Source organism: Cynocephalus volans, chromosome 14 (assembly GCF_027409185.1).
Source record: "Cynocephalus volans isolate mCynVol1 chromosome 14, mCynVol1.pri, whole genome shotgun sequence".
Classification (NCBI taxonomy): Eukaryota; Metazoa; Chordata; class Mammalia; order Dermoptera; family Cynocephalidae; genus Cynocephalus; species Cynocephalus volans.
Window position 1 is genome coordinate 34,876,878 of NC_084473.1, and position 25,735 is coordinate 34,902,612.

The 25,735-nt window shown below is 34.2% G+C and overlaps 1 protein-coding gene across 2 annotated transcripts in view; it reads right to left on the bottom strand.

The window, feature by feature from the left end:
* The window catches only part of STRN (striatin), a 111,757-nt gene that overhangs the window by 38,194 nt on the left and 47,828 nt on the right, over window positions 1-25,735 (bottom strand). For both annotated transcript variants that reach the window (XM_063078119.1, XM_063078118.1), the window contains exons 4-7: window positions 17,107-17,185; window positions 14,622-14,789; window positions 12,386-12,521; window positions 7,932-8,067 (exon numbers count right to left, since the gene is read on the bottom strand). In XM_063078119.1, coding sequence (XP_062934189.1) covers window positions 7,932-8,067; window positions 12,386-12,521; window positions 14,622-14,789; window positions 17,107-17,185 — 519 coding nt within the window. The remainder of the gene's footprint in view (window positions 1-7,931; window positions 8,068-12,385; window positions 12,522-14,621; window positions 14,790-17,106; window positions 17,186-25,735) is intronic.

Sequence of the window (25,735 nt, forward strand, 5' to 3'; positions counted from 1 at the left end):
TATTTCCCAGACAAAAGACCACTACAGGAGTTCACCACCACACAACCAACCCTATAAAAAATCCTCAAGGAAGTCCTGCATCTGAAATCCAAAAAACAATAATCACTACCATGAATACACAAGAAAGTTCAAACCACACTGGCAGAACAAAATGCAAACACAAAAGAGAATAAACTATATCTTACCACCTTGAAAAACCAACAAACACCAAAGACAAATAATAAAAGGGGAAGAAAGGAACAAAAGATATTTAAAATATCCAAATGAAAATCAATAAAATGCCAGGTGTAAGACAATACCTTTCAATAACAAACCTAAATGTAAACGGATTAAACTCCCCACTCAAAAGACATAAAGACTGACCCATTGGATTAAAAAGCTAGACCCAACTACATGCTATCTTCAGGAGATTCATCTCACCTGTTAAGACATACACAGACTAATAGTGAAGGGATAGAAAAAGATACACCATGCAAATGGAAACCCAAAATGAACAGGAGTAACTATTCTTATATGAGATAAAATAGACTTTAAATCAAAAACCAAAATTTTGGGCCCGTGGAATTGGGAGGACTGGAAAGTGGCAACAAAGTAGCAACAGAGCCTCCATCTTGTGAACTCCAGCCCCCTTCCCTCTCCCCCTCTCTCCCTGGAAGGCGGGAACCGGAAACTGAGCTCTGCTCAGTTTCTTACCATACACGGGCAAAAAACACCAACAGCTCTCCCCCTATAAATACCCTCTTGTATCCACCCTGGGCGCAACTTCCCCAGCCTCACTCCCTTGCAGGGCTGTGGAACCTCGTCTGGGAGTACCCCCATTAAAGCCTACCCTAAATTTACTGCCTGGCTCCTGGTTTTCTTTGTTCCGATTCAAGACTAAAACCTTCAAGATTCAAACCTAACACAAAAAAGAGACAAGTCTATTATATAATGATAAAGGGATCTATCCAGAAAGAAGACATAACAGTCATAAATATATATGCACCCAACATCAGAGCACCCAGATATATAACGCAAACACTATTAGGCCTAAAGAAAGAGACAACCCCCAGTACAATTCTCAGCACTGAACAGATCATCTAGGCAACAAATCAACAGAGAAACAAAGGATTTAAACTACACTTTAAACTATTTGGATCTGGCAGATATCTATAGTACATTTCATCCAACAACTACAGAATATATACTCTTCTCATCAGCACATGAACATTCTCCAGGATAGACCACATGTTTGGTCACAAATCAAGTCTCACCAAATTTTAAAAAACTGAAATAATTTCAAGTATCTTTTCAGACCACAACAGATTAAGACTAGAAATCAGTAACAATAGAAACTCTGGAAACTATACCAATACATGAAAATTAAACAACATGCTTCTGAACAACCTATGGGTCCAAGAAGAAATTACAAAGAAAATCAAAAAATTTCTTGAAACTAATGAAAATAAAGACACATCATACCAAAACCTGTGGAATACTGCAAAAGCAGTATTAAGAGGGAAGTTAACTGCAATAAATGCTTACATCAAAAGAATAGAAAGATTTCAAATAAACAACCAAATGCTACACCTCAAAGAACTAGAAAAAGAACAATCCAATATCAAAATTAGTAGATAGAAAGAAATACTTTAGATTATAGCTAAAATAAATGAAACAGAGACCCAAAAAATGATACAAAAGATCAATGAAACAAAAAGTTAGTTTGCTGAGAAGATAAACAAAACAGACAAACCATTAGCTAGGCTAATAAAAGAAGAGAGAAGAATCAAATAACAAGAATGAGAAATGAAAAGTGAGACATTACAACTGATACCATGGAAATACTAAGAATTATTAGAGACTATTATAAACAACTGTACACCAACAAATTTGAAAACCTGGAGGAAACAGATTAATTTCTAGACAAATAAAAACTACCAAGACTGAACCAAGAAGAAATAGAAAATCTGAATAGACCAATAACAAGCAATGAGACTGAAGCAGTAATCAGCAGTCTCCCAACAAAGAAAAGCCCAGAACTGGATAGCTTTACTGCTGAATTCTATCAAATCTTTAAAGAGGAATTAATACGAATTCTCTTCTAACTATTCCAAAAATTTGAAAAAGAGGCCACTTCCCCAAACTCATTCTATACGTCCGGCATCACCCCAATACCAAAACTAGACAAAGATACAACAGAAAAAGAAAACTACAGGCCAATATCTCTGATGAACATAGATGTAAAAATCCTCAACAAAATATTAGCCATAAGAACATAACAACACATCAGAAAAATTACACACTATGATCAAGTGGGATTCATCCCAAAGATGCAAGGATGGTTCAATAAATGTGATACACCACATCAGCAAACTCAAGGACAAAGCAATATAATTATCTCAACAGATGGAGAAAAAGCATTTGACAAAATTCAACATCCCTTTTCAGCAGATTAGGTATAGAAGGGAAGTATCTCAACACAATAAAAGCCATGTACAAAAAATCCACCACCAACATTATACTGAATGAAAAGCTTACAGCTTTTCCCTTAAGAAAAGAAATAAAAGAAGGATGCCCACTCTCACCACTCCTCTTAACAGAGTACTGAAAGTTCTATCCAGAGCAATCAGGCAAGAGAAAGAAACAAAGGGCATCCAGTTTGGAAAAGACAAAGTCAAACTCTCCCTGTTTGCAGATGACATGATCCTATATATAGAAAAGCTTAAAGACTTTACAAGAAAACTCTTAGAGTTGATCAACAACTTCAGGAAAGTTGGAGGATACAAAATCAACACGCAAAAATCAGTAGCAATTTTATATTCCAATGACGAACTACCATAAAAAGAAATCAAGAAAGAAAGCTCATTTATAATAGTCATCAAAAAAATAAAATACCTAGGAACCAATTTAACAAAGGAGGTGAAAGGTCTCTATGATGAGAACTGCAAACCACTGTTGAAAGAAATTAAAGAGGACACAAAAAGATGGAAAGATATACTGTGCTCTGTGACTGAAGAATTAACATTGTGAAAATGTCCATACTACCCAAAGCAATCTACAGATTCAATGCAATCCCCATCAAAATACCAATGACATTCTTCACAGAAATAGAAAAATAATCCTAACATTCATATGGAACAACATAAGACACCAAATAGCCAAAGCAATCCTGAGCAAAAAAATAAATAAAGCCAGAGGCACAACACTATCTGACTCCAAATTTATACTACAAAGCTACAGTAACCAAAACAGCATGGTACAGGCATAAGGACAGACACTCAGAGAAATGGAACAGAGTAGAAAACCCAGAAATCAAGCCACATACTTACAGCCAAATGATCTTTGGCAAAGGCAACAAGAATATACATTGCAGAAAAGACTGTCTCTTCAATAAATAGTGCTAGGAAACCTAGACATCCACATGTGGAAGAATGAAACCAGACCCACACCTCTCAACAGATACCAAAACAACTCAAAATGGATTAAAGTCTCAAATATGAGACATGAAACTACAAAACTCCTGTAAGAAAACATAGTGGGAAATACTTCAGGAAGAAGAACTGGATAAAGCCTTATTAATAAGACCCTGAAAGCACAGGCAACAAAAGAAAAAAACAAATGGGATTATATCAAACTAAAAAGCTTCTGCACAGCAAAAGAAATAAAAGAGAGAAAAAATAACCTCCAGAATGGGAGAAAATATTTGCAAACTATGCATCCAACAAGGGATTAATATCCACAATACATAAGTTACTCAAACAACTTAACACTGAAAAAACAAATAACGCAATTAAAAAATGGGCAAAGGAGCTGAATAGACATTTCTCAAAAGAAGATATGCAAATGTCAATAGACACATGAAAAAATGCTCAACATCACTCAGCATCAGGGAAATGCAAATCAAAACAACACTGTGATGTCATCTCTCACCAGCTACTGTTGGCTATTATCAAAAACAGAAAATAACAAATGCTGACAAGGACATGGAGAAAGGGGAACCCTCCTACACTGCTGGTGGGACTGTAAATTAGTGTAGCCATTATGGAAAACAGTAGGGAGGTTCCTCAAATAACTACAGATAGACCTGCCATACAACCTACCAGTACTACTGCTGAGTATATATCCAAAGGAATGGAAATCATCATGTTGAAGGGATACCTGCACTCCCACATTTATGACAGCTCTATTTACAATAGCCAACAGTGGAACCAACCTAAATGTCCATTGGACAACTGGATAAGGAAATGTATATATACACAATGTAATACTACTCTGACATTAAAAAGAATGAAATTCTGCCATTCGCAACAACATAGATGAACTTAGAGTAAAGAGTAAATTATGTTAAGTGAAATAAGCCAGGCACAGAAAGAGAAACACCACATGTCCTCACTCATAAGTGGGAGCTAATCAAATAAATAAATCAAGCAAGCAATCAAGAAAGATAAACAATCACAGCAATTTGTTGAACTTTCAAAAGGAGAGAACAAAACTGAGGCTGGGAAAGGGGGAGGGGAAGAGGAGGTTTGCAAGAAATTGGTAAAGGGATGCAAAAAATGATTACAATGTGTACTGTTGAATATACTAATTATCCTGATTTGTGCATCACCTATTGCACACAGGTATTGATATTCAATGTTGTACCCCACAGACATGTACAATCATGTTTCAATAAAAAAAGTCATAATCCTCATGATCTCTAGAAATACATTTGTTTTTAAATTCCATCTATTCTGATAATATTACTATACCATCTTCCTTTTGATTAGATTTTTAAAATATATATTTTAGTCAATTTTCTTTAATCCTTTCCATATCTTTATATCATAGAGACGTTCTTGCTAATGGCTCATAGCTGGATTTAGTTTTTTGTTGGGTTTTTTTTGTGACTAGTAAGGGGATCGCAACCCTTGGCTTGGTGTCATCCGCACCACGCTCAGCCAGTGAGTGCACCAGCCAACCCTATATAGGATCCCAACCCGCCGTGGGAGCGCTACTGCGCTCCCAGCGCCGCACTCTCCCGAGTGAGCCACGGGGTCGGCCCTGGATTTAGTTTTTGCTCTTGTAGACGCTCAGCAAAAAACTCTCAACAAAGAAGTTTCTTATATTTACAATTGCTGTGACTACTGATATATTTAAACTCATTTTAACTTTATTTTTTCATGCCCTTTTTAAAAATATGGAGTCTTTAATATTCAGTTTGTAATATTTATCTCCAGCTGTATTGGTTACAGGACTAATGGATTTTTCATTTGAAGCTCTTGAAAAATCTTTTCTAAATACATATATCAAAAGAAGGGAGAAGAAGCTATAGTTGATGTCTGTTTCTCAGCTGAATTGTCAGTTTTTCTCCCAATAAGAAGATGATACATTTATGAGAATTTTGAACAGGGAAAGAATCTTACAGAGGCTGCCTAATTCATTTTATCATGAGAAAACTGAATCCTGGAAGGTTTAGATATGCTGTTCAAGGTCACAAACTGAGTTAGTAATTATGATGTGACTGAATTGAAGTCACCTAACTCTTTGTCTAGTGTTCCTTCCATGCTGTCCTTTAAGATTTATATTGTACAGATTGTTGCATGTCATCATTTCTGCAATATGACTGTGGCACGTCTTCCTGAAGGAGCTTGAAAATTGAATCAATTCTGAGATATGCATATTAAATTAAGAAGCATGCAAAGCAGATGGCAAAATGCACAGGTACTGATATTCAACACTGTACCCCACAGATAGTATTGATATTCAACACTGTACCCCACAGATACATACAATCAATTATGTTTTAATAAAAAATTTAAAAAAGAAAAAAAAAAAAAAACTAACACAAACCATCTCTAACCACTTCTAACAGCAACTGTTTTTTAAACAAGATCTGTCCTAATATTGTTCAGAGAACTTTTGTGTTTAAAATTAAATTAGTTAAAATTCTCAAAGATTGGCAAAAAGGTATCTTATTTAAATTTAAAAGAAATTAGAAAAAATGTTAACAAGACTCTAGTTATCTTCTCATTAGTACTTTAGTATATTGTAACTAAGGCTTCTATACAACCACTTCTACAATGCCATTAAGTTATATTGAAAAAAGTAAATACTTTATAATTTACCAAGTAGCAAATCAATATATTCTAAAATCTCACTGACAGCTGTCAGAAAATTACAATTTTTTTCAGATACAAAACCAAAGACTCCTATAAACTACTTCAAAACAGAATAATGGAAATAATTTAACCTTCTACATGTTTGTCTCTCATCCTTCCCCTACACCAAAGCACAATCCTTGAGAAGTAAAACACATTACCAAATTACAGCATATAATCCTATTTTCTCTATATAAGGACTCAAACTTCTCTGTGGCAAGAAAAATATAGCAAGCATTTCTCAGGTAACAGCTAAAGAATGCTAAATAATGTTGAATCTTAAGATATGTTAAATACAAGAGAACTATTTTTCAAAAGGTTTAACAGAATTAAAATATTAATGATTCCTACTGCCATGAACTATTTAGTTAGTCTGCGAAAGATTAAAAGTTAGTCATATTCACCCCAGGTGGTATGGATACTACAGAAGTTATATACCTAAAAATGCAAAATATGCTCTGCACTTTAAAAAAAGAGAAACCAGGGGCTGGCCGGTTAGATCTGTTGGTTAGAGTGCGATGTTGTAACACCAAGGTCAGGGGTTCAGAACCCCATACCAGCCAGCTGACAAAAGGAAAAAAAAAACGAAACTAACATTCATCCTTTTTACCTCAAATAACATAAAATTTCTTAGCCCTCTCTAAATAGGTCTTAATGTAATCTGATTTTCATATCTGCCAATTAAAGGGCAGGAGAACAACAGTTAATGTGTCAGAATAACCAAATAGAAAGAAAGATCTAGGCACTTTCTTTTTTCCAGTATGTTTAGTTTTTTGGAAAACTAGCTTCCTAAAACCTTCATGAGGAAATTGTACAATTTTGTTTTACATAAAATATGTAGGACAGTAAAAATACAACTTCAAAAACAAAAATAAAACATCCTTAAAATTTTGCTTTAGGGTTAAAAAAAACCTTGAAAGTAGGAAGTTATATTAGCTCATCAGAACTAGACTGCACAGTAGAACAAAAAATTACAGGAATGAAAAAATAACTTTATCAATTTTTTTAATGAATAAAACATTCAGAGTTTAAACTTTAACATATTTTAAGTTGTCCCCAAAGAAAAATGAGTACAGTTCCTGATTCTCTAACCTTACTTGTCTTTAAAACAAAGTATAAGGTAACTGAATTCTGGAACTCTTCAACCTCAAAAGAAAATTTTCTCTCTAAATCTCTCTCTGTCTCTCTCTCTTACTCACACACATACACACACACGTGTAGAACTGATCATATTTTTGAAGAATCTATCACAATTCCACCTTACTGGCAGCAATAAGGCATTTCCAAACTATTAGAATGATCTATGCAGTTGAAGTCTCCCCAAAATACTTGTTTTAATTCTTGTTAGATGTTTAAAATATTAGATTCACTTAGAACATTTGAGAAAAAAATTCTATGCCTTGTACAAACTGTCAAAACCTACACTAGAAAATGAATGACTAACTACAATTTTCTAACTTATGCTTGTTTTTGCACAGTTGATGCCAGAGATAAGATATCTCCAAAATTCTCTATTACATTCTCATACTCAATTTTCTACAAAATCTAGATTTGCAAGTTCTACAGTGTAGGCAGAAAACAGAGAATATTCTGAATATTAATTCAAATTATTTTCATAGTGTATTACTTACATTTAAAAAAAGTGAAATAACCTTCCTTACACACACCCTGTATAAAAGATGACAGTACTAAAAAGTTCACAGGATGTTCAACATTTCAACATTATAGCTCTTCAAGATGTTGCCCTCCTGGTAAAACATTAATTTCTTTTATTCACTTAACATCTGTGGTTGATCCAGTATACTTCCTTACCCCAGTCTGTTCCATCGCCTGCGCTTCTAGATTCACTGTCTCCTTCCTCTGATGTAACCAAGAAGTCAAACTCCTTTAGAGCTTCTTTTGTATCTCGATCTTCACTGCTATCAGGCAATGCTTTTTTCCTAACAATCTAATGAGAAAACATGCTAAATTAAAATATTAAATTATGGATGTAACTTAAAGGAGATAGTATCCCCTTACCATCAAATGAGAAAACTCAATTCAGTTATTTTCTTCAGAAAGTATACCTTTGTGTGTTAAATAACTGTACGACCTATCTAACTCAAAGACAGATCATTTTTAAAAGATACATATTATACATTTTAAAGAAGTAATTTAACTTTGTCCAATGGTATAATATCTTTGTTTTAAATAAACTAAAGGAACCACATATTGAAATCACTGGAATAGAAGAAATGTATTTTAATTACAGATAGATGAAAAAAAAAGTTCCTGTTTCTGACATACTGTATTATAAGAACCACAACGAAATCTTACATTCATGGATGCAATCTGTGCAGTTTACAGACATTCTAATCTAAACAAAAGAGAAGACACTTCATAAAACATTACAAGAGTTTTTCAGAATATAACCATGATGAATTTTAATACAATTCCATCACTCCCTCATAAAACCTAAAATCACAAAATCTACAAACTCAGAAATACATGTCTTAAGACTTACAAGGTACTCCGGTAAGTTCCCATTATTATTTCTACTGTCCTAACCTTGCATCAGTTTTCTCTAATAGCTCTCTACATATTCAATTTTTTTCTAAAATACTGTTATTTCAGAGTGAGATCTGACTTAGACTTAATACCAAATTTGCAGCTTCTTTCAATAAAATGACTCAACATCTCAACTTCCCCAGACTTCAGCTTCTTCACCTCATGCAAAACAGAAATACCATTATGTGATAAAACTTTACCCCTAGACTGTTTTGAATGGTTAAAAGTTACAAAGGTTTAACAGAAAGATCAATGGGACAGACAATGGAGAGCCCAGGAACAGACCCTAAAAGATAACACCTGACTTGTATGGCCCTATTCCCATGCTCATAACTAATATCACCTATCAATCACAGTACTTTTCATCAAAGATGAGATACAGCCTCAGAAATCCTTCTCAATACAGCATTCCAGGAAGCTAGTACCAACAGAACAAAGCTGGCATAGCAGATGAAATCTATCTGCCTTAACTCTCCTGGTTTATATAAAAACTGAATAGGAGAAATCAAGTATTATTTAATGATGCCAGAACAATTGGCTTAACTATTTGGAATATTTCCCTACTATCAAGAAATACTTCAGTGCTTACAGCATTTCTCAATCTAATATCAAGCAAATCTATTAAACAAACACAAAAAAGCAAGATTAGTGGCAGACTGTGAACCTAAAACCTACGCTAAATATGCGTGCATTCTATTGTAAATACTCACAAACCATATACTAATAATCTGCTCTAATTTTCCCTGGGCAACCAGACTGAGGTAGAAAACTGTCTGAAAAGCTATACCAACAGGACTCCCTAATCCTCATCATTCCATATACAAATGTATTGCCTAAATCCACCTTCTTTTACCCTAGAGGCTTGATCCCTCCCTCTCCCTGATCCTGATGGGATGCCAGCTATAATTCAGAAAGGCCATCACCGACATCTTGTAGATAGAGAGTCCTTGTGCTCACTGCCTGACAAAAAGGGCAGGGTAAACCCAGAAGTATTTGGAACCTCAAATTCAAAGTCCGAATGTATTTTTGACATTCGTTATTACCATATATGGTATCAAGTCACAAAAGCAACTCTTGGGCAAAAATCTGTTTTTAGGTCTCAAAGAATGAAGATAAATGGCAAGTTTATCACTGCAATTGCAGATCACTACCAAGTATCCCATTTTAAATAAATAAACCAAAAGTCCTGTGTTTTTAATGTTTAGGTATAGAAGAAAATGATCTGTGGTTTCCAATGGAGAGCAGGATTAGGAAACGGGAAGGGGTGGGGTTTATAAGAAGAATGTATTACTTTTCTTCCTTACAAAGGTTTCACTACACTCATACCTTCAATGAATTTACGAATCAATTCAATAAAATGAGGCAAAAAAAAAAGTTACAGGTACCAAGTCAACTGAAAAAAAGAATAGACTGCCACCTTGAAAACCACTAGAAAAAGCATAACACAAAGGAGGATGGTGATTCTTTACACTGTGACTACAGCAATATTTACTGACGCTTAATCCCATTACTTTTTCCTCCTAAAGTTCTGAATGTGGAGACTATAAGTAATCTTGAGATGATTTAAAGTATACGAAAGGATGTGCATAAGTTATATGCAAATACTACACCATTTTACATCAGGGACTTGAGCACCCATGGATTTTGGTATCCATGGGCAGTCCTGGAACCAATTCACCACAGATACTGAGGGACAACTTTAATCAAGAATGTAATCCAAGGAACCGTCAAACTCCACAGAGGACAAAGAGAAAGAATGGAGAGGATATGTGGCTTTGAAGACACTGCACTACAATAGCCTAAACATAACCAGCAGTTACTAAGGGCCTTCTGTTTCTTTATTTTCTTAGTTGTATCTATTAAACTATTTTGATTAAAGAAATAAAATAATATTTTTAAAATGTGTTTGTTCTACTTAACATTTTAATAGTATAATTTTTGGCCATTCTCTCTCTATACGTGGAATGCAATAAATTTTCTAAGTCAGGTTTATTCATTGTACACAGAGTTAGATTGTTAAGGTCTTTTTGGTATATAACTATTAGACTGTGGCTGTGAAAATTAATGTAATATAATGTAAAAATTAGCAAAACTGTGACAACAAAACCAATTATTTGTTTAGAAATTTTTTTCTGAAAAACATAAAAGAATTTTTAAGAACAGTGTTTGAATGGGGTTTTAAGCCTGTTCATATTAGATGTGCCTTCATTGCTTGGTCAAAGAATTGCTATGATCTGCACTAATTGGAAGACAGTATATTTATAAATTTGATTCCTTAAAAAGGAAACAGTCTATGGTTAAATACTTCTAGTAAGATCATACATAATAGTTTTAATGATCAGTTTACAGATTTGTAAAATATTTAAATTGATATAACCAGTAACAAACTTATAGCATAATTAGTATTTACTACTGAGCTATGAATAAAGTATTTTGATGGGAAAATAATATCTTAATACAATCATCCCATAGAAATTACAAGGAGTTAATTTCTAGATGGTCAGGTCAGAGAAAAAGTGTCAGAAGTTTAGGGTTTTTCTTTTCCTACAATAAATTAAGATACGTGCTATTACTACCTGGTTAAATAAGAAAAATTTGGGGTGACTACTTGAAGTTCAAATAATATCTATGGCAAGACTGTATTAGCAACTACTACTGAATAGCAGCCCAGGGAAATAATAATCTGGTAATAATAATTTGAGAGTCTTTGATAGAGCCCAGGAAGCAGAGGGTATAAAAAACAGAGAAGGTATACTCTATTAGGTTTATTTTCATATATAGCATCTCTTTTGTTCTTTACAAAATCCTCCAGGCATAAGACATTTATTATAATTCCCATTTTACAAACTAACAAACTAGGCCTAAAGCATTAAGAAGCACAATTACTGGCAGAACTGGGACTTAAATCCAAGCCTGTCAACTCTAGGTCCAGTTTGTTTTTTATTGCTTTACTTTCCTCCTCCCAGTCTTAAACAAATAGGAAAGTGGAAATACAAACATTTTCCTAGACAAAAGCAAAGCATGCTTTCATCTCTTACTTAAAAAAAGGAGGAGGAGGAAGAGGAGAAAAGAAGGAAGAAGAGACACAAAGGAGAAGAAGAGGGGAAAAGTGAAGAGAAAGAAAAGGAGGGAGAAGGAAAAGGGAGAGAGATAGATGGATGTAAGAAAATGGAGAAGGGAAGAGAAGGAAGAAGCAGCAATTTAGAGACAACTATTATTCCAGGAAACTGCTACAGGAAAGTCATTAAACGTATAAAGGTCTAAACAAAACTGCAGAAGAACCCTAAACAATGTTGAAGAAATCTAACAGAAGAATTCCGGAAGTCTGTAGCACTTCTCTACCAAAGCAACCCTGACTGAAAGAAAAACTGCATCAATTAGAGCTGGTGCTAGTTGCCATCAGGCACCACGATGTGTCTTACAGTGACCAATTAACTCTGCATTATTATCATACACATTTGCTATATTCACCAATACTATAAAAATGTTCTCATGTTTAATGAATTAACAAACAGTCAAAGAGGGAGGACTTTTAAAAGAAAGCTGGTATACTAAAAACGCTCTTTAATTCTAAATCAAAACTAAAAACTCTTTTAGCTTAAATTTCCCCAAATTCATGGGGAAAAATGTTAAGGGGTTAGACTGAAAATATGGATTATTTTTAAAGTATGCATGATAGTCCCTAAAAATATTTATATTATCTGTGTTATCTAACTCACTGTTGAAGTATCAATGACGCTTTTCTCTCTTCCATCAATGTCATCGTCTTCATCTTCATCACTGAAATCTGCAGCTGCACTTTCAAGGAATTTGAAATTATCCAGAACGGAGGTGGAATCTGTTAACTCAGATTTTCTGGTTTAAAACATATACATCCTGCTCAGTTAATCTTTTAACATCAGCATAAGAATTAACCCATATGTTGCACTAGCTTTTGTTTATATTGTAACTATGATCCCCAAATCATATTAAGATCTACATTGCTTCTTATCTATTGCATTCTCAATTGATTCTTATGTATTAAAGAATTAACCCATATGTTGCACTAACTTTTGTTTATATTGTAACTATGATCCCCAAATCATATTAAGATCTACATTGCTTCTTATCTATTGCATTCCCAATTGATTCTTATGTATTACATTCCCACGGATTAACTGAAAAAGCAATATAGGACGTGGCTACTCTTTTGAAAGTATTATGCAATCATACCTATTTAGATTAGTGGTAATCTTATGTAAAGAACTCCCCCTCCTCCTGATTCAATATTATTTTGATCCTTCTGTCAATCTTACTACACTTTTAAAAAAATATTTTTCTTATTATCCCTGCCTCCATTTTTCTCTATTCTTCTCCTCTCTGCAACTCTTCCTTTGACCTCTTATATAAGTTTCCAATTCTAAGAAAATAAGTAGGAAATGTCATTTTTCTCTGATGCAATCTTGTATTTCTCCTGAACAACTAAAGAGGTGAAAAGAGCAAATGTCCACATAAAGTTACTAAGAACAATATATTAGTCAAATTAACCTTACTATAAGACTTGATCCTGTTGATGGATAAATCATTAATTTTTTAGAAATGACTAAATTTTCGAATATATAAGACTTGATTTTAGTTCCCTTAAAATAAATTTAATAAATTGTTTCCTAATGGCCAGAACAGAATGATTTCTCTCCAGTTCATTAGAAAATGTTTTAGATAAGAAGGCATCTTCCTGAAAAAATGCTGCCACAACTACTGACAAAATTTTCAAAACAGGTACATCTTAAATCCACTTAAGATTTAAATCTGCTGAGAGCTGTGTTTTTGGTTCCCATCCCCCTCAATTCTCTATCCCTAAAGAAATCTGACAAATTCAGAATAATATCCTTGTCAGTTTCAAAAGACAGGTCAAAGCCAAAACACACAACAGAGTGGTCTTTTCTGAAGGTCTTTACTGAAGGTTTTTAAAGTGTGCATTATAGTGCCTAAAAATATTCATATTATCTAAGTTAACTTAACAATTTAAGACAATCCATAAGATAAAAAATTCAACCAGGAATAATGCCCACACGGTCTATATTTACACAGAGAAACAATCTAAACCTTACATTGCTAATGATAGTTATTACTAAATACATTTAAGAAGCCTCCAATGACATTTGTTTTAAAAGTCCTATTTTGAACCTTTACTTAATCCCATAATTTAAGTTTATATTCCAAATAACAGGAACTATGTTCTCACTAGAAAATTTACAGAGTTCAATTAAAACCATTCTTTCAGGCTAAGAATGTATTATAATAAAAAAATATTGTATCTAGACATTCACAGAATCTTTGGCTTTTTTACTCAATTAAGAATCATGGCAAATTTTTTCCAATAAAGAAGAATCTCCTTATTGAACTGTTTATGTTCACTTTAAGTAGAATTATATGTACACGATCCAAAAAGAAAAACAAAATATTTCAAACAGCTACTGAATTTTTCACACTTATTCTATTAAAATATAATTAAAATAGATATTTTATATCAAAGGAAAGATGAGTTACAGCATTATTAAACAAAAATGGTTAAGAAAAGGTTTACTTCTAAAGAATTTGAGGTACTTTTATGATTTCTGGGTCACCAATAACGAAATTTCATTCTTAGAGATTTGTACTAAATTTCCAAATAAGATCTTTTATGAATTTCTAATAGTAAGTGACTGAGCATCAAGATATTAAAATCTATATTAAATATATAAATTTCAAGCAAATAAAAATGTCCTAAATAAAAAATTATATTCTTGAATTAAAATCATAAATAACTCCAATCCCTGTTTGCCTTCTAACCAAATGAAATTCAAAAATTTTATTAAACTTAATTATAATTAAATTATTTCTACATCACTATCTAAAAGTAACATCCATAAAACCAAAAAATACTTAATAAGAATTAAAATTAAAGCTAAAACATTTTCCAGACAAAATACTTACCCAATCATTGCTGTCTCTTTAACTTCAGACTCTGTGCCATTTATAACTGAGTCCTGATTTTTGTCATCTTCCCTGTCAGTGACATCACTTGAAAAACCCAACAAAGCTCTCACTCGTTTAGATTTCACATCTAGAATGGTATCCGTGTAACCCACCTCCTGTAGATACCTGTGTGAAGAGGATCCTTACAATTCAGTCATACTGGAATCAGTTTTCTACAAGTATAATTTAACGAGTAAATAAAAATATTTCTTTAAATTCATTGCCTGCATAAGACTGAACAGTGCAGTACTATGCAAGAAACATTTGTTAAATAACCTTCCAGCTGCAGATGGAGCTGTCTCTTGCAGTACCAGGCTCTACAGTCTCTGAGGAAAATCAAAGAACTATACACCATTCATTGCATTTATCATGAGAAGAAGCTGTTCCTTAATATATCTAATAGCACTTTCTTTCCTGTAGGGAGAATTAGAGCAAGCTCACTCTCAGACTCTACCAAATTACTGTTTTATAATAGTGATTCCAGGAGTTTTTTACATTTCTAATGTAAATTGTCATGGATCAATTGAGATCAACTGCTAGAAAGAATGTTTCTAGCATATATAATTTCCTCCATGACATACAAGACAGTATTTGCCTGAGAGTCAATTATACAAAAGAGCCTCTATCCTGAGACAATTCTAAAATAAAAATAGACCGCAATTAAATTGTGGGATGTGGAGTGTGTGTGTCACAGAGATGCAGCAGCATAGAAAACAGGACACAGGCTTTGTATTGAGAATTAGATCTGGGTCCTAGGCCCATTTCTGCCACTTACTTGCTCATAACTTTAATTCTCCTGAACCTCAGTTTTCTTTTCATCAAAACAGACACACTAGGGCTGGCCAGTCAGCTCAGTTGGTCAGAGCACAGTGTTATAACACCAAGGTCAAGGGTTCAGATCCCCATACTGACCAGCCACCAAAAACAAAACAAAACACAAACAAACAAAACCAGACACATCTAATACTGCACCTTGCATACAGAAAGCACTCAGTACCTATTAACACCAAACGTGACCAAAAAAGACCAAAAGTGGCAGTGGCAGGATCATGAAAAAGGCAAATGCCATTCATAAACATGATAAACAAATGTTAGGCATTAACTTATAAGTAGGCATCGAGTCTACTAGATGAAGGAAGAAAACAAAGGTTGAAAAGAAAGTTTAAGTTCAGTTTATTTCAAGATTTTTAAAAATTATTAGTTGAAAGAGATAGCTCACAAAGACATGTGATCAAATGGAATAAATGTATCTTGTCAAATCAAGATGCTCATTTTCAATCCCATCCAATATTTATAGAACAGTCTTGGTTAAAATTTGAATAATAAAATTACAACTTTATTGAATTTAATCAGTTGTTTTGTAAACTACTACAAAGGTGCTACGTTTTTCTATTTTTAACAAATAATATTTGATACACACCTCATTCTGGCAACAAAATGACATTACAAATATCTGTTTCAAAACTGCTCTTGCCATAGATAAGTTGGTTTCACTGAATAGTTATTTCTTCATACACTAATAAAATGTTACCTTTACTTTGAGGGGCAGATTATGGGTCTTTTGAAGTTTTTGAAATACCTCTTGTATGGCTCATTATGAAACCACTTCTCATTTAAAAAAAAAAAAATCAGCATTTTTAAGAACACATCTATTTAAAAAAAGAAAATGTGTAAGTTCTATTTAAGACCAAACTAAGGGTACTAGTGAATATCCACTTATGAAATATAAGTAAAGTCTCGTTTTCTTCTAGCTTTGTCTAAATAAAAAATAGATATGAGAAGACATTTTAATATTTTCTTCCCATAGTCAAAAGGAATGGCTGGCATGCACCCACTTTGGAAACCTTAGGTTTACACTACTCACAAGCAACCCCAAAGGTCCAAAACAGGTAGCAAATTTCATAGTATGAGGCACAAATATGAACACCAGTGTCAAAGGTGGTATGCAAGGACCAGGCACTGAGCTGGTGAATGAGTCCAGACCACCACCTGACATGAGAACCTCAGCCCAGCTTTGTTTCCTCTTTATAGTCTCAAATACTCATTTTATAGGAGGAAGTATACATTAGGCAATGTTTGCGAATTTGAGGAATTCAAAAAGTTCTTCAATCTATTTAAAATAAAAAGTTTAAAAGCATAACACAAAATTACATGTAAACACTAACTGGACTTACATTAAAACATATATATATTCATGCATAAAATGTGCAATGAAAAGAAAACTTTAAGGGCATAAAATTCCTTTAACTATGTAAATCCACCAGAGGGAAAAAGTATTTAATATGAAAAAAGGAATAGTAACTCAATTAAGCTTTTTCAGAGCAATAGGGTAATTATACAAAAGATAAAATTATCCTGTTGAATTGAAAGTAGAAAATAAAAATAATCTCATAGATATGTTTCTCATCTTCAACCATTTATTAGTTGACCTTGGGATACTTACTGTCTGAGTAGTTGTCGACCTTGTTTCCACATTAATTGGCTGTTTTGTTGTGGCTGCACCTCTGTTTCATTACCTTCATCTGAAAAACATTAAAGCATACCAAAGCTGACTTGCTTTACATATTAGAGGGTATCCCAATTCATAAAAAATGCCCAATAAACAGTTACAAAATTAATAATATTTGAAACTACAGCCATAAGGTATGTTTTAGGAGAAAGTAAATTTTGTTTTTAACTCTAATTTCCATAACAAAACTCTAATATAAATTAATCATTGCTCCCGGATTCCCTTTAGAGTAGCGGAACTAAAAATAAAGACATTTTCCCTATCGTTGGCTAGCCTGAGAATTTTCCTCCAGGACAAAAACCCATCCAGTCAAGTCACACAATATGAGCCAAATAAAAGCACTATAAAGTAACACATCAGAACTCAAAGAAAAGACCCAGAAATGATGGCAGAAAAGCCAGTTTGGTAAAGAGCAGATATATAAGAAATAATCTCAATACAAATGTTTCCTTCATGAGCTATTAAATAAAAATTTCATATATTCTTTTAATGAGATTCTTTGAACGAAAACCTCCTAAGCCTTTTAAAGCTTAAATTCATCATTAGGTAAAAGCTGAATACTACAAAATAAAAAGAGCTTTCTGGTAACAATACGAAAAAGTTCATACTTTTTATCAGCCCTTGATCAAACTATAAGAAACTGCAGATCTTTATAGGATCTTATTCAAGTGGAGATATAAAAAGGACTGGGAAAATTTCTTTTGTGATAGATATTAGAAATTAATCATTTACTATGTGTTTACTGTGTTCCAGACAACCTCAAATGATAGGTGTTTAGCCCCTTTTTAAAGATAAGATAGCTGAGTTTTAGGATAATTTTCAGGTTTCTTAGTTAGAAACACAGTTCTAAGTGTTGGAATCCTGTCTGCTTCTTCCAGAGCCCCAGCATTTTCCTCCACATGCTGTCACTACAATGATAGAAAACTGGAAAAATATGTGAATAAAAATAAGAATTAGATCTTGCATGTTTGTTTTTCTCCTAAAATAACTCTAAAATAACTGGCCAAATTAGGTGATATAGCAAAGAAATAGCAGCAGAGTAGACTGGAGTTAGGGGTGGGGAGAAGAAAATGAGGGGAATTAAATTAACGCCAAAAGGAATATTATTTGGCGATAATTTCAAAGGGGGTATACTTTAAAAAAAAAAAAAAAAGGCAAAAACAATGTCCCAGTACTAAGGAAAAGCAATACATCTTATTTCTACTGACCCACAAATACAGGAACTGGGTATATAACATTCTATGTTCCAAGAAATCCCCTTCTTAAGTCAAGTGAGTAAACTGTACTTGCCAAGTAAGAACATTTACACTGGCATTCAAGACTTTAAAAATCTCGGATGTGAAAAGAAGTTTTGAGGTTACTTAAACTGCAATCAGAATAGGTCTAAATCCTTCCTATGCCATCCTCAGATATATTCGACTGCCTTTGCCTACCTTGGCAGCTAGTGATGTTACATCAATTCATATGGAACATTATGTTCATCAATTGAATGGAACACTACTCGACAAGAACAAGGAATCATCTATGGATACACCAATATGGATGAACCTAAAATGCATTATGCTAAGTGAGATAGGTCAGAATCAAAAGGCTATATTCTGTAAGAATCTGGAATTCATATGATTTTCTGGAAAAAACAAAACTATGGAAATGGAAAACAGATTAGTGGCTTCCAAGAGATTAGAGTAGGAGGGGAGAGGTTGACTACATAGGGTAGTAGTTACAAGATTATAGTGTTTGTGAAAACACAAAATAGTACATTTTATTAAATGTAAATTATACCTTAATAAAAAATAAATTAAGACAAATAAAATAAGGATGCACCTCCACCTTCTTCAGAAAAAAGTGTAGTCAGATGAACTCTGACTCCCTGAGAAACATTTGAAGTAAAAAAAAAAAAAAAAAAAAAAAATTCAAATTAGTAAGTAGTGATTAACTATCAGATTCATCCTTGCTTTATCAAGTTCAAAAAATGACATTATACAAAAGTGAGGATTTTAAAGTGGATAATAGCTAAAATTCCTGGTAACATTAAAAGTATTTCATTGCCACTTCCTGTCAATTGAAGTCATAGGGACTCTTTTTAACCTCCTGCTTAAAACAACCACAAAACAAGTAGATAAAACAATGGTTTCAAAACACTAGACATCAGACAACAAAGGACAGTGATCCCTGACAGAAGGGAAGCAAACAGGTGAGCCTTATGATTGTCCCAGTTTCCAGATATAGCATAAGACAGGCAATAAAAACAATACATGAAAAAATAATAGCTGACAAGTTCCAAATTTCATGAAAACTATAAACCCAAAGACCCAAGAAACTCAACAAATCCCAAGCATAAGAAAAACTGCGGGAGGGGTAACTACACCAAGGCACATCATAATAAAATTGTTTAGAACCAATGACAAAGAGAAAAATCTTAAAAGTAGCCAGAGGAAAAAGGTCACACATATTATACAGAGGAACAAAGGGAAGGATGACAGCAGGTATCTCATCAGAAACAATGCCACTAAGCAAAATAAAGACTTTTTCAGATGTACAATGCTGAATGAAAGAATTCATTAGCAGCAGTCCATATTATCCAATATGGTAAAAGCAGTCTTTAAAGCAGAAGGAAAATAATACCAGATGGAAATACACGCCTTCACAAAGGAATGATAAGCACAGGAAATATTTTTTCATATTATTATTTTTTAAATCTCTTTAAAAGAGAATTGACTGTTGAAACAAAAAAAAATATGCATGGATTTTTTTTTTCTTTTTTTTTCCAGCAGCTGGCGAGTCCAGGGATCTGAACCCATGACTTCAGTATTATAAGTCTGTGCTCTAACCAACTAAGCTAACTGGCCAGACTCAAATCAAAAATAATTAACAATATAGTGTGTGGTTTATAACATATATAGAAGTACAATAAAAGTAAAATATGAGGGTACTTCATAAAGTTCATGGAAAGATTTGTGTTATCTTTTAATTTTATTTTTTCATAAACTTTTTGAAGTACCCTTGCAGGACAACAATAGCACAAAGACTAGGAGAGGAGAAATAGAGGCAGTGTTATAAGGTTCTCACACTATCCGTAAAGTGGTATATCGTCACTTCAAGATAGACTGTAATAAGTTAAAGATGTATTCTATAAATCTTAAAGCAACCACTGAAATAACAGAGTTATTGCTAATAAGTTAGCAAGAGATAAAATGGAATCATTAAAAATACTCAATTAATCCAAAAGAAGGCTTATAAAAGAAAAAAGGAACAAAGAACAGATTGAACAAATAGAAAACAAATAGCAAAGGTGGTAGAGTTAAACCTAACCATATCGCTAATCACATTAAATGTAAATTATATAAACATCTCAATTAAAAGGCAGAATTTGTCATTCTGCACAAAAACATCCAATTTTCAATAACTATCTCATTTGTAATATTAAATAGGAGAAACCAAAATATCGAAGGTAAATAGATTTTAACACAGCCTAAGATAATATTCTCCTTAGACAGAAATATGAAGGTCTGAAAGTGGAAAAAAACAGAAAAAAGAAAAATCAGAGGGGAAAAATAAATTTTTGTGGAAAACGTTTTAGAAAATGTCTGGATTATCAGTTTTATGAAAATACAGTAAATGAACAGAACAAAGAATGACAAAATCTCTGCTTCTTTAAGGTTTATGCTATTTGGGTACAAAACCTTCTACAGTCTCCTACTCACTGTTCTTAACACTGTCATCTTCAAATCCCTAGATAACCCTCCAAACCTGGCTCACATGATTCCTCTGCAACCACACTTCTACTTCATCTTCAGTGAAGTCAATATTCATGTGAGTGTTAAATTTTTGCTCCACAACCAACCACCCTATCTGTCATATCTTAGACCTTGTCATTATGAAGAACTGTCACAGATGGAAACTCACTCGCTGAGCATATATATCAGGCTCAATTACTCCCAATTCACTAGTTCTCTGATTTAGCTGGGACTTCCAGACCAGGGGCCAGCAAACTACTGCCTACAGGTCAAATCCAGTCTGTCACCCGTTTTTATAAATAACATTTTATTAGAACCCAGACATGATCATTAATTTATGTACTATCTATGGATGGTTTCATGTTATGACTGGTTCCATGTTGCATGGCAGAGTTGAATAGCTGTGACAGAGAACATGTAGCCTGAAAAGCTCAAAATATTTACTATCTGGCCCTTTACAGGAGAAGTTTGCTGACCTGCTCAAGACCAGCTTACCCCCTTTACTTTTAACTTACCCATTAGTCTCCTTTTGTCTTCTCCACTTCTTCTCTCTACAGTTTTAGTTCATGATCTATCACTTCCATCATTCTTTTGCCAGTGTCCTCAGTTTTCCTGTCCCTTTGTCTCTCCATGAATTCAGTGAATTAAACAATTAAATATTTGCATTCTCTTTGTCTTTACCCAGGCTACCAAATGTGCAAACTAGTGCCTTTACGTAAACTCATGATCACACACCTCAACTGTGCCCTTAGCTTTTCTCAATCTTACTATTCCCTAGTCAGTTTGTACTACTGTTCACCATCACTATTTTAAAATGTCTTTACTTTTCTTAAACAACTGATCTGCAGACAATCCTGTTGCATACATAAAGCTATCATATGGACATTCCCTTAAATACTTACCAGCAAACTGAAACCCAAACCTATAAACTTGTTACCTAACTTCCTACTTTGTCTCTTGGTAACAATAAAAGACATGCTCCTCCTTGTCATTCTCCAGAAATAAAAGACATGCTCCTCCTTGTCATTCTCCAGAAATGTTCAGAATCCAATCCCTATGACCTCTTCAGATACCTTCCAATTTTGAGTATCTCTACTCTCTCCTTTTTAATGGCTCCAGGAAACATCACACACACACACACACACACACACACACACACACACACACACACACACACACACACACACACACACACACACACACACACACACACACACACACACACACACACACACACACACACACACACACACACACACACTTCCTTGACCACATGTGTCCTTACAGCTACTGCCCTCTAAAACCGCTCTGTCATCTTCACAATCTAGGCTTCCTGAAAGCTGACAACACTCAGTCTTCATTTTGTACTTATGTCTGTTTCTGCCCTTGCCTCTCTCCTAAAACTGCTTGCAATAAAGTTCTCAGTGACTTGTGAGTCATCTTTGACTCATCCTTTCTTTCACCCCCTACATCCAATCAAGAACTAGTTCTTGCACATTTTACTTCCAAAATATTTCCTAAACACACCCACTTCTCTTCAACTCTACTGTTAGTACCCTTGTCAATGCAAACTTCCTCATTTACCCAGGTGGCTATTAAGACCTCTAACCAGTCTCCCCATCTCCAATTCTGCTCCTCTCTAATCCATCTTCCACACTAAAGTCAGTGTGATATAAAAATAAATTTGAAGACAACAGTCTTAATTAAGATATTTAAAATGCCTTCTCATCACACTTAGGATTAAATGCAAACTCCCTTAACGTATTTTACAAGGCCTTTGTAACATATTTTACCCCCCTGGCTAACTCTTTAGCTGCACCTAGAAATACTCCTTCTCTCTCTTCCACTACTATTTCTCAAATGTGCCATACACTTATTTCAGAATCTTTGCTGCTAATACTCTGCCTTTCCCCCACCTCTCATTCAACAAATGTTTAATCAGTCTATTTGTCCTTGCTAATTCCTACTTGTCCTTCAGATGTCAAAGTTAAGCATCATTTCCTCTCAGAAACCTTCCTTGACACTCAGAATAGATGTGGTTCCCTGCTATTGTGTTCAATATCACCTACTACTTCCCTACTATATATGTCATTTTATTATAATCATTTTGTTAACTATCTATCTTCCCTGTAAAAATCCAACAGGGCACTGCTATCTTACTTACCGGATTTGGTGTTGGGTCTGACAAGCATTATATATTTAGTATTTGTAAGATAATGAATGGTTAGAGAGATGGATAGATGGAATGATACCAGGTACTAACTACATATCGTATACTAAGAAAAATGTCTGAGTTAGGAATTATTCCCAGAATATTTCTCAGCTTATAGATGAGAAATGGAGCAACCCCAGAGAAATTAGGTAATATCACAGGGATTTAAAGTGTCAAGGCAGAGTCAAAGTTAATCTATCTTATTTCAAAGCCCAAGTTCTTTCTACTGTGCCACACTGTTTACTCATAAACATTTTTTTATATATTGCAACTAGACCTTTACACTCCTTGTGATATTGTGAAATATATATTTGGTTTTCATCCTAGTGCCCTGGCATACAACTCCTAAAATCCTTAAAATCTCCAAAATGATGTCTTTGTATGCTAATAAGTTGACTGATGGTTGGCAGCCCCCAGGTAGCCGGGATGGAGGCTGGTCACCAGAAAGACTAAGGCAGTGTTAGAGGATTGGGACTTTCAGCTTTACCCTCAGCCTCTGGGGAGGGAGTAGAGTTGAAGGTTAAGTTGATCACCAATGGCCAATGATTTAGTTAATCATGCCTACATAATGAAGCCTCCATAAAAACCCAAAAGGATTGAATTTAGAAAGCTTCCAGATAGCAGAACAAGTTGAGGTTCCTGGAGGGTGATGCCACTGGAGAGGGCATGGAAGCTATGCGCCCTTTACTCACCCTATGCACTCTTCATCTATATCCTTTGCAATATCCTTTATAATTGGTAAACATAAATAAGTGTTTCCCTGAGTTCTGTGAGCTGCTCTAGCATATTAATTAAATCCAAGGAAGGGGTCAAGGGAATCACAACTTATAGCCAATTGGTCAGAAGGACAGGCAAAATAACCTGAGGCTTGTGACTGGCATCGGAAATAGAGCTCAGTCTCATGGGACTAAGTCCTCAACTTGTGTGATCTGAGGCTATCTCCAGGCAGACAGTGTCAGAATTGAACTGAATTAGAGGACATCCAGCTAGCATTCACTGCAGAACTGACTGCCTGCTTAGTGTGACGGGAAACTGCACCCCCCACCAGACACAGAAGTCTTCTCTGTTGATTGTGGTATGAGAGCAGATAAAAATTTTTTTCCTCTACATCCACAAAACTGTCATCTACTCACTCCTAAACTGATATCTAAAAATTATGATAAGTTTTTAATGTAATAGTGATTCAAATCACTCCTTTGAATAAGACAATATATTTTTAGGACAGTCTTTAATAGTCTAGATTTTCTTAAAAATTATTTTTCTGAAATTTAAGCATATCTCATGTTACAAGAACAGACACCCAAGTAAAAGAGCAATTAAAAAATAAAGGGAAGGTGCCGGCCCCATGGCACACTCGGGAGAGTGCGGCGCTCCTAGCGCCGAGGCCGCGGGTTCAGATCCTATATAGGGATGACCGGTGCGCTCACTGGCTGAGCATGGTGCGGTCGACACCAAGCCAAGGGTTGCGATCCCCTTACCGGTCAAAATAAATAAATAAAGGGAAAAAAAATACACCAGTGATCAATTGTATTGCTCTAAATCTCAAGAATTTAATATTCAGCGGAAGAAACACATTAATACATCACTACACTGAATTAACTACCAAACTGGCAGCACATTTAGAACTCGTTTTGGAAAGTTCTTTCATATACTCTCAAATATAAAGCAGTATCGTAAAACAGAATGAATACAAATTTTGCAGTCAGATAGACCTGGGTTCAGCTCTATATCCTATCATTTAATAGATGTGTGAACCTGGGCAAATTTCTCTACTCCTCTGAGTTTAAATTCTACGTATGCAAAATGAAAATAATATTATCTTTATTGAATAACTATTTTAAGAATTAAAGTTAACATACATACGTAAAACGCCTAGCACAAGGTATTTCAGCAAATGATATAAATGACTGTTAATATGTTCAGACATTTGATAAAGGAATTTAATCTGAAATCATGCCAAATATACACCCATCTGAAACATGGTGACAACTTTTAAATAAGTTTTCTCATTTTTCCCTTATACCTACGAATAAGTGAATTATATCTATATTCCTTAATATCTGATTGTTGATAAACACTATTTTGTACTGTGTGGTAGTGTGAAGAGGACAGTAGAAGGAAAAAGAAGAAATAACACAATAAAATAATGTCTCAGCAGTTAAAACATGTGCTGGTTACAGAACCTCCTAAAGGTAAGAAAGTCCAAAAGAGTTCTGTACCTGAAACTGAGGGATTAGGTTTAAGAGATTAGGAATTTCCCTGTGCTTTAAGAGAAAGCAAATAGCTCTAGGAGAAAGTGGAGGGGAATTACCTTCATAGTTCCCACTCTTCCTCAGGATTTCAAGGGCATGATGTACTTTGTACTGCACATCTCAAAGGTCCCATTAATGCTGGGCAGACCCAGCAAGACAAGGTTATACTGGTGCATGTTACCCCATGAATTCTGACCTCTCCAGTAAGTGTGAAACATAAAAAGAAAACAAAAACTAAAAGAAAGGAGAAGAAGGAAAAGGAAAAAAGGTGGTGGAAAATGATCTAAATAACACTAAATGATTAGTGCCAAAAGGTAAGCAGGTCAGAAAAAATAACTAACATGAAAATAATCAGAAATTAA